General features: G+C 45.5%; 1 protein-coding gene across 1 annotated transcript in view; it reads right to left on the bottom strand.

Annotated features, from left to right (window-relative positions):
* mmp15b (matrix metallopeptidase 15b) overlaps nt 1–9,629 on the bottom strand; it is a gene marked incomplete at its 3' end in the record, with an annotated part of 57,918 nt that extends 48,289 nt beyond the window's left edge. Inside the window, 1 exon segment of the mRNA XM_080729534.1 lies at nt 9,383–9,629. Coding sequence (XP_080585660.1) covers nt 9,383–9,502 — 120 coding nt within the window. The 5' untranslated portion in view covers nt 9,503–9,629.
* Between the last annotated feature and the right edge of the window lie 1,786 nt (nt 9,630–11,415).

The raw sequence follows: 11,415 nt of genomic DNA on the forward strand, positions 1-11,415 counted from the left end.
CTCTGGCCAGCTCCAGAAAAAAAAAAGATCAGTGATCAGTGATCAGTGAACAAATGCCATTGACCGGAGAGATTCTCCGGCAAGTATCCCCGCCCTTCTGCGCCAAAGCATGGCCGGGCTTGTTCAGGCTACAAAAAGACAGATATGGACCACTTGCAATATCCTGCCATGGACCATTAGTGGTCCTTGGACCACTACTTGAGAAGCAGTGCACTAAATGACAAGGTGACCTAAGAAGATGAGTCAATGAAGTCAATTACTGGGAAGTCTGAGTTCAAGAGTTTAACTCCACATAAAGTTAGAATTGGAGTTAGAATCTCAAGAAGGGAGCAGGAGTCATCGTTATTTATGAAATGTGTATGTTTAATGGCATGTGTTTGGTCATTCAGAAATGTTACAAAATCAGTGTCAGTTAACATGAGTTTAATATGGAAGGTTGGATAAAGTAAAAGGAATTGCTCAGTTGTTGGTTCTTTTTGAGCTCTGAACATTGCCTGAAATATGCTAGTGGTCCTAGCATATTTCAGGCAATGTTCAAGGTCCACTCCACTCCAACCCATCTTTGACTAATCTTAGGGTTCTTAGCCCACATATCGCCACCCAACACAACAGTGGTCCCCAGGTTGATTCTAGTCAGGGCGGTGGTGGTCCCTGGTTCACAATCAGTTGAAAACCCCTGCATTACATCTAGTGTAGAAGGGAAGGAGCATAGAGTTTAAAATATGTTAAGAAGGGTTTAAAAACCCCATCTCTAAAATGACCAATCTGTCCCTTCACCTTCCTCATAAGTTACACCCCCAGTGATAGGTGTGTGTGTGTGTGTGTGTGTGTGTGTGTGTGTGTGTGTGTGTGTGTGTGTGTGTGTGTGTGTGTGTGTGTGTGTGTGTGTGTGTGTGTGTGTGTGTGTGTGTGTGTGTGTGTAAATGTAGAGCGAGAGAGAGAGGAGACGCTTAAGTCTTGTCTCGTTCAGGGAGAGAGAGAGAGAGAGAGAGAGAGAGAGAGAGAGAGAGAGAGAGAGAGAGAGAGAGAGAGAGAGAGAGAGAACACTATAGTCTCATCTCATATTAGTCTTTCAAGGAGTCCTTGAGCCTACCTGCCAAATCCAGGGCCCAGCAATATACAGCTAGCTGTAAAAGCCAGCCAGGGAGTGCGCACGGCCGTGTGTGTGTGTGTGTGTGTGTGTGTAGGTGTGTGTGTGTGTGTGTGTGTGTGTGTGTGTGTGTGTGTGTGTGTGTGTGTGTGTGTGTGTGTGTGTGTGCGCGCGTGTCCGTGCGTTCGCTACAATGTCAGCCAACTACTAACGAATGCAGAAAGCTTTTATTCCTTGGCTTGGTCTGCAGCCATGTCTTGTTCCCGTCCTCCAACCAAGACCACAGAGGAGAATTAAAACAACAAGAAAATAGATAAAGAAGAGAAAAACGGTTAAGAGAGAACACAGTGAGAGACACAGGGGAGAGGAATTAAAGTTAAGAATGCGTCGCATCGCAACACATATTCGCAGCTTGTAGATCGGCTATTTTCAAATGGACGAAATGTGTGTATGTATAGGGCTGAAGGGGTTAATGTAAGTTTTGTAATACTTAATAATCTACAAAGTAACTATTAACTAAAGTTTTCAAATAAATGTAGTGGAGTAAAAGTAAAAGAATTGGAAATTGGAAATACATACTCAAGTAAAGTACACAATCTACACATACCTCAAAATTGTACTTAAGTAGAGTACTTGACTAGATGTACTACACCACTGCCAAGGGACGACACACACACACACACACACACACACACACACACACACACACACACACACACACACACACACACACACACACACACACACACAGACGAGGAGAGACAGACATGGCATTTCCCCTTCCTCATAACATCCCATCATTGTGGCAATAAGAACCTTGTGCCCGTGGCGATGGCCAATCACGGGGGAGCAGGGACTATCTGACTGGAATGTGAAGAGAGAGAGAGAGAGCATGCCGGAGATTACGCTGATAGAGAGAGCAATAGAGACAGAGGTATACAGAGAGAGAGAGAGAGAGAGAGAGAGAGAGAGAGAGAGAGAGAGAGAGAGAGAGAGAGAGAGAGAGAGAGAGAGAGAGAGGACATAAAGCTAGTGATTAAGGAAGTGATAGAGTCATCTGGTTGAGTCTCGCATGCAGGCTTAATAAGTCACTGACTGACTGCCCCCCCCTTCTCTGCTTGCTCGCACTGTTACGTTGTGTCGTCGGCCTGGAAATCAGTTCTTTTCGGCCAGCAACCATCAAGCAACGATGCAGACTTAACCATGCTACACAGTCACTCTCAGGGACGTGCTGGTCATTGGGAAAAGCGGGACAACTCCCGAACAGCCGGTTCATTCCCGGCCATTAGGAAAACATTATAAGGGGGCTGGGCGGCCAACAAAGTAAATTGTCACTGTCGTATCTCCAAGTTTCAAATTAATAAATTTTTTCGCAAAGCAAAGCCCTGCTTCATCATACAAGGCCGTTGCACAAAAGTAGTGAAAACAGCCAATCTACAAGCACACAACGCCTCGCGGTGCGAGGCGTTGTGTGCTTGTAGATCGGCTGTTTTCACTAGTTTAAATCATTTTTAAAATGACAAATCCCTGGTCACTTCTGCTTCTGCTGTCAGCTTCTCTCAGAATTTGTACATATTTTTAAACACGCGAGCGAGCGAGCGAGCGAGCGCACACACAAATACTATCCACTCAGGCTCTCGTACAACCTCTGTATTCTTTCTACCTCTCTTCAGTCTTAAATGCACTCTTTTCACACACAGTAAACACGCTCTCTCCTCTGCCTACTCTTTCACTCCTCGGGCACTCTTCTCAGAGTCTCTGTATCCCCCTTCTATTCCCCCTCGCTGTTTTATATTCACTCCTTTCTCACACACTCTCACACACACACACGCACACACGCACACACGCGCACACACACACACACACACACACACACACACACACACACACACACACACACACACACACACACACACACACACACACACACACACACACACACACACACACAATCTTTCTCTCTCTCCCTCTTTCCAGACAAGAGGGTCCATTGTATCTCCTTAGATGCCTTGGAGTCCCAGCCTGCCTATACACTCACTCTGTGTGTGTGTGTGTGTGTGTGTGTGTGTGTGTGTGTGTGTGTGTGTGTGCGTGTGTGCGTGCGTGCGTGCGTGCGTGCGTGCGTGCGTGCGTGCGTGCGTGCGTGCGTGCGTGAGTGTGTGTGTGTGTGTGTGTAGGGGAGAACAGCTGTCACATTCAACCATCACATGCTGCACAGCTGAAACTGACTGGTACCAGCAGCCCCTTAAACTGTCTCTCTCTCTCTCTCTCCTCTTCCCAAACTTCTCTAATTACCATACCCAACCTGTTCATATGAGCACTACATGGGCACTAAGCTCGCGTCACCAGCCTTTCCACAGCAGAGGAAAAGCCTGGTATTCGTTCTAAACTGGCCTGTGTGATCCGGTTTAGAAAAAAGGAAAACATGAATTGTGTTCCGGCGGTGTGTTCCTGTTGGCGTCTCATTGTTTTAGTTCCTCACATCATGTAAGTCAATTATAGTCTCGCTAGTCGCGCTACGAGTTGGAATAAAAGATGGACACACCAAACCATTATACCAAAAGAAACTAAATGATTACCAAACTAAACAAGTTTTAAAGTAGGGGAATCATTTTGGAGTTCGTAAAGTTAGTTCCGCTTTGACCGGATCAGAAACTTGAAATTGGTATTCATCCCGGGCTGCATGGGCACAGACTTAATGACAATGCCCCAGGTTTGAATCCTGCCCGTTCCTCATCATGTCATCTCTACACTATCTGTCCCATCTATCTTCATTGTCTTCTTTCACTTTGTTTCACTTAGATACGTATATAATTAATGATGTAGTTCCTTTGAGTTGTCTTGAGCTATGGCCGCCAGTACTGCTGGCTTAGTGCAAGGACTTGCAGTGCTGCAGCATTGGGCACCAAATGGCAGCCAGGCAAAAGTGAAAGAACACTCAGCTATTGGCGAAATATTGAAACAATGGTTGCAAAAGAACCGGTAGCTGGTGAGGCAGAAACCTTCCACTGCTACCACCCCCGCCCAGCTGACAAAGCGGTCCAGAGGGGGCAACAAAACTGGGTGTAGCACCGGGCAACACGAAGGTTAATATGGCCCTGATGGCCGCCCCATTACACTTGGTCTTTTACATCCTTGCCATTCGATTTCACGGATATCGAATGCTGTGTTCATGATTTGAGGCATTTTGTTCAAAATGGAGCACTCCTGCTAACTTTGGAAGCCAATCGTAGCCAATCAGAACAGAATCTGAAAAATCTGAAAGACTCATTTCTTTACTGACTATAGAGATAATGTGTACCGATTTGCGTGATGTTTGGACAAAATCTGTGGGAGTCCAAGAACGTGTTTCGCACAAGTCGGCTTCCTGGTGGCGCTATAACAGGCCCATGTGAAAGACTTGTAGAGGTTCTGCTCTGCGGCACTGTCCACAGACGGAAGGACGGACACACACACACGCGCGGACAAACGGACAGGGTGCAAAACATAGTCTCGGCCATACCTTTCGGCCTGGTGGAGACAATAACATCATAGTCACACCAACAGTCTGGGGAGGAGGGGGGAACACCCATTTACACCTGGGTGTGTTTCCAAAGGCTCACACAGTCTTATCTTACCACAAGTTGTAGTGCCTTGCTCAAGGGTATTTCAACAGAAGCTTAAATATCATAAATAGGAATCCCAGGAGAAGATGTCTCCTTTCTCCTTTCACCCACGGTGTCTTCTCTGGCTGTACCAGCAGTCCTAGTACACCTTTCCATTCACATTCTAAATCTGTCCTGATTTAGCAGATACTGTTGGCTAATTTATACGTTGACCCTTCGACAAATGTCACTGAGAATGAAGGCGTATTTTCAACGGATTTGCTGATTCATCATTTTTGTTTTGGGGCTTTTTGTGTTATCCTTTTAGCATAGCTTTTTTAACTGTATTAGCATACACATCTTGTTAATATAGAATACTATTCAATCAATCAATCAATCAATCAATCAATCAATCAAACGCATATTGTGATTATGGAGTACAATAAGTACAGAAGAATGACATCGCAATGAATACACTTTCAAACAAACATAAACAAAGCATACAGATGTGTATTGACACTGGCAATAAACAAAAAAGAATATGCGTACATTAACATTATATACACTCTATACAATCTTCCCCCTTTATGCAGAACATAAGCCAGGGTTCCCACACATCTTTACCAATTAATTTCCAAAACCTTTCCAAAACGTTTCCAGAATATTTAACACGATTTCCAGGACTATATAACAATAATTCAGCTCAATAACGAGTCGCTAACTCCTATGCGCAATGCCTAAAGACAGGTAGCGTATGGCAGTGGTTCTCAATCTTTTCTGGCCGTGACCCACGAAATAATCATATTTGAACTGGGGACCCGGGCACCTGACGAGTACTTTTTTTTTTTTTTTTTTTAATGATGAGTACTGAGAGTAGAGGAATTTTGTATAACACGGTGAAAATAGCCGATCTACATGCTCACAACGCCTCGCGTTATATTTGACAATTTGGCCAGTGTTTAACAAAATTAGGCATTAACAAAATCAATAACCAAAGACAACGCATAGCTATTTTTCCAGGACCTTCCAGGACCCTTGATACTCTAATTTCAGAATATTTCCAGGAATTTCATGACCGAGGGAACCCTGGTAAACCCATAGTTATGATGACATCAGTACAGACTAAGGTAACAACAGATTGGATGTTACAATACTGTAGCGTGTAGCCTACGTTTTACATAGTAGCTTGTGAAAACATTTCATGCTTAAATGCCTTGAATGCCTTGTGTTCAAAAGACAGACAATACTCCTCCAACCACCCTTTGAGGAGACTGGTGTTTCAACACATATCTCTGAGGTTGTATGGAGAATGTGCTGTAATACACAAAAAAATACTGAATCATCCAATTATTGAATTCCCTTGAACAGCTGAAACTGACGGAACGCGTGGAAAGGATGCTCCTACACGCCTACACTCCCAAATGCACACTCCCAATTCCTGAAACTAATAACACAAACAGAAACACACTCACACAACGTGTACGTGTCCTAAACACAAAAACACACTGCTGACACTCAACACACTCCCAGTTCCCATCACACACAGATGTACACACGCACACTCTCCCAACTACCAACATGTGCACTCCTAAAAACAACACACAAACAAATTCCCAACAAATACTCTACTAAACAAATTGTCTAGGCTTTTTTTATTGACTAGGTACTCGGTCTACCTATGTTATTTTTTTCTAGATTGATATTTCTATACATTTGATGTATTGATGTTGATGTATTGATTGCGACCGTCAGGTCACAGTTACTATCAAAACCTCCACCGGCTGTCTGTTAGTCTGTCAGTCTGTCCGTCACATCACACTTTTGCCCTACTCATATCTCCGCCACCGTTGCCCCTATCCATGCCAAACTTTGCACACACACACTCCTTCGCTGCCAAACCACAACCTCCACCCCTCATTTCTCACATGGCCCTCTTCTAGCGCCACCATGAGGCCGATTCTTGCAAAACACATTTTTGGAAACTGCTCCTACAGATTTTACCCTAAAATCACGCAAAGCGGTACACAGTATCTCTAGAGTCATGTCATCAACATGGATCTGTCCCATTTCCCATATTCCCTCCTGATTGGCTACAATTGCCTTCTAAAGATTGCGTATGTGCCCCCTGATGGTCGCTTATCTCCCGATTAGGGAGTCTTAATGGCGTTACCTTGCTTATTGTAAATCGCTCTGGATTAAGAACGGCATGCATGCACACACGCGCACACACACACACGCACACACGCACACACACACACACACGCACGCACGCACGCACGCACACACACACACACACACACACACACACACACACACACACACACACACACACACACACACACACACACACACACACACACACACACACACACACACACACACACACACGCATACAGAGCCTCGCCACTAATGACCTTCCAAAGTCAAAAACAAACAAGTAGCCATGGCTGACAGATAAGTGGCCAAAGAATCAAGACCTGGTTCAAGCCACAACTTGTCAACCAGTGCTACACAGTGACACACCTGTGACCTGAATAAATGTAGTCAACATTTAGCTAAGTGGCAGCAGCTGGAGCAAAGTCCACCACGCAAAAACAAATAGAGGGGCCTTTACCACAACACACTTTGGCACCACTTTGCACACATACCTGTGCATGTACAGGGGCGTCACAGGGGGGGGGGGGGGGGGGGGGGGAGTGGGACTGAGTTACTAGGGCCCAAGGTGGAGGGGCCCTAGTCATTTTAGCTATTGGAAAAATAGCAGATCGGTGCCGCGCTGCAAGCTTGTAGATCTGCTATTTTTGAAAAGTCGTGAAAATGTGTGCAAATCTTTGAATATATGTACTTTTTAAGCAAACATTTGTAACTCAAATTTTGCTTCTGGGGGGTCGCTGGAACTAAATATTTTGAGATGGGGGTCCGTGGCCAAATACATATCATCTTGGGGGTCCTTTACATGAAAAGGTTTGGTCACCACTGACATGGAAACATAGGTTTCTTGCACACATTTTCATGATTTTTCAAAAATAGCAGATCTACAAGCTCACAGCGCGGCACTCGGTGCCACGCTGTGAGATTGTACCGGTAGATCTGCTATTTTTCAATAGTTAACATTCATGGGGCGCCCGCAGCAGTGAATCCTTGTACCCAGGACCCAGAATTTGGTGTGACGCCCCTGTGCATGTACACACACATATAAAAAAGATCCGAGGTCACGTTGCACAAACGGGCGAGGGAAGAAAACTTGTCGTCAGTTCGCTGTAGGAGGAAAGTTATTTTCTGTGACAATTAAAGCCAGTTGTTTATTTTATATAGTTGTATATTTTATACAACTATATGAGCAGCAGATTCCAGGCCATTTAAAAAATATTCCAATAAAGCTGGGCATACATGGTTCACTCGTTATTTGCTGTGTGTGAGAGTGTGTCAGTGTGTCAGCGAGGGGGAATGAGTATTCCACTGTATATTTTGGCTTGAGTGCCTATTTCAAGCAAGGCATTCTTGAACAGAATTCCAGCGTGTGCTGCAGACCGGAGGATGAAAGTGCTGTGCGAGAGGGAAACATTTGTCTCTTCACGTGCACGTGGGTGCCTAGAGTCTGGAGTGCCTACCTGTCTGTCTGTCTGTCTGTCTGTCTGTACACACACACACACACACACACACACACACACACACACACACACACACACACACACACACACACACACACACACACACACACACACGTTAATTTGCACAAATCTGTGTGACAGGTAGCCTAGTGTAGCTAGAAGAGTTTTGCACCTGCCCACATTTCACTTTGACAAAACAAAGGACAGGAGGTAAATTATGTGCATCTCTCCGTGTGTGTGTTAGGGGGGTCCCCACATGATGGGGGGGGGGGGGGGTCCCCAAATGACAGTGAAGTGAAAATTTAAGGACCCTTTTTAATGGGGAAAAGAAAATGACCATTACTACATCAAAAGTAGCCTAATCAACAAACTACAGCCTACTATACATTTTGCATAAAAAACAATTTAGGAAAGAGGAAACATTTAGAAAATAGCGGATCTACAAGCTCACAACGCCTCACACAGCGCAAGGCGTTGTGAGCTTGTAGATCTGTTATTTTAACAATATTTATCTGTGGAACTGAGTCACTGTATAATGCCTCAACTCCTACACTTCAAGTGCTTGTCAGTGGGGTGGGGGGGGGGTTGGAAGATTTTGAAGGATTTGAAAACCACTGCAATAAGGTATGAAGAGAGACGTGAGTAGGCCTATAGAACAAGGTCTATATAAATAATGCATTAATAATCAAATAATAACAATCAAACTACAAGTTCTCGTGTGAAGTTTGGTATTGTTAATGTGTTATTTGTTAGAGCAGTGGTTCTCAAAGTGAATTGCAGGGACTCAGTGGGTTCCTGTTCCTTTAGGAGGGGTCTAAATTGACCCTTACAAGTATGTAACTCTGACAGTGTACAAATGGAACCAAATGAACCCTGACGGGTCCATTTGGTTCCATTTGTACACTGTCAGAGTTAAGGGGAGACCTTGACATTTGAAAGTATAGAGAACCACTGCATTTGACCACTATAGTGTGTGTGTGTGTGTGTGTGTGTGTGTGTGTGTGTGTGTGTGTGTGTGTGTGTGTGTGTGTGTGTGTGTGTGTGTGCGTGCGTGCGTGCGTGCGTGCGTGCGTGTGTGTGTGTGTGTTCATATTTACCTCTGAGTTGAAGGTGTCATCCTCCTCTGCCGCGCGCGCACCGAGCGCGCACAGCCACAGCGCGATGAGGAAGGTCCGTCTCCACAGCGACCAGAACCAACTGTCCCACGAGGAGGCCATGAATGAATGCTCACACACCCGGCGTGGAGAGAGAGAAAAAAAGATGACAACCCGGACGGTGACCTTCAACTCCTCGATGCAAAGTGTTCCTGGGAGTTGTTGTTACCTCTGCGTGGGGTCTCCTGTTTGTTAACGATGCAAACACTGTTTATTAGGCTATATTAAAAACAAAAATATAGAGTATAATCTATATAAGACCAGCCTATATGATATGCACTGTCACAGGGAGGGACATCACAAACAATGTCCACACGATGAAAATGCACTTGTTGTATCCACGGGAAAACAGTTCCATTCCAGTTCACCAACTGGAGAGATGTCCGCGGTGACTGTTGGAGAACGGCGGTTCCATGGAAGTTTTTTTTAGCTGCTCTGCTGATCAAGACAACTGGACAGGACTGTCTGGTCCTCCCTCCACCTTCTGTTAACTTGAGACAACTGGACTGTGATGGTCCACCTTTCTCTGGAGGTAGACTAGACAATGTCCCGTTATCTGTGGAGGGCGTGTCCCGCGCTGCTTAAAACATGCCCCCAAAAAGCCCTCGTTTAATGAACACCAGGCCAGGGGGTCGTTCCCTATAATGTAATGACTAACCTTGCTTGGAGGAGGTGTTACTTAAAGGCTACTACTTATTTTTAGTCAGAACGTGCACTGACTGACTGCTGCTGCAGCGAGTGGAGTGGATCGTCCACCACCACTCAGGAGGACTTCCTCGCAAACATTGTTTAATCTAAAAGACAACTTTTCTCGCTATAATAATGCAGGGCATGCGGAACGGCGGCGCCGTTAATTAACTGCAATCATAGACTTCGGTAGGCTACTTCACTACAAGAAAACGCAAAGCGGTGAAGGAACCGGGAGTCGCCCAACATTTAGCAAAAATATAACGGGAAAGTTCACCGTCCGCAACTGACCGGTCCGGGGCCACTTGAGTTGTAGAGCTGCGACGGAGGGAAGGGAAGGGAAGGCTGTTTAGACCCCTCTCGTAAAGATTTTATGTGATGGTTTCTTTTGCCCGTTAAATCCAGCTTTTCCCCCCTGGCTGCGAGCACCCTTTCCTTGATGTCTTATTTCTCTGTCCTCTTGAGTGTGTCCAACTTGAAGCTCTTGTCTTGGTGAAGCACGGCTGCTCGGTGTGTCCAGGGCAGAACCGTCGGGTCGGCTGGGCTGCCTGAACGCGGGGTTGGCCGGGAGGGAGAGAGTCAGAGGGAGAGAAAGTAGAGGGCTAGACTCACTAGAGGCGCTACGGGACGGAGCTGGAGGAGGGGAGGGGGATGGAAGGATGAAAACATGACCCTCCCCCTGTGTTTTATTGGTTTTATGGCCAGACCACAGTGAGGTGACAGACCGCACTACCAAACCAAACCATGGCCATTCTACACACACAAGCACGAGCCAGCCAGCTGCAGCCGCACGCGTGCACAACAACCAAAAATTACGTTTTATGTAAGTTGTCCTCAACTCAATGGAGATGTTTAGAAGCAATCAGAAACTCCATTGAGTTGTGAGACAGGACTGTTCTTTCATCTTCGTGCCATTTGATTTGACATCATAAAAGTTGTTCTCCATGTCTCATGTGTGTTTCTTTCTTTCTTTCTTTCTTTCTTTCTTTCTTTCTTTCTTTCCTTAGTTGTCAACATGCAGATCAGGCCAGAATGAAGCCCTGTGCTGTCACCAACCAGTGCACCACAGATGGACTGATAGGACAGACACAGACCCTGTCCGTCTGTCCCACAGAGTAGCCAGGCATATAGTTTAAAGCCCCATTTACATGCACTGGCAGCCAAATCCAGCATGAATCAGATGATCTGTGTCACATCCAGATTGGAATCTGATTTGTTCCATGTGAACATGTGACCATTTAAACCAATCGGATTCCAATCTGTGGCACAGATCTGATCTGATTCAGGCT

This window comes from Nannobrachium achirus (genome assembly GCF_963921795.1).
Source record: "Nannobrachium achirus genome assembly, chromosome: 7".
Taxonomy (NCBI): domain Eukaryota; kingdom Metazoa; phylum Chordata; class Actinopteri; order Myctophiformes; family Myctophidae; genus Nannobrachium; species Nannobrachium achirus.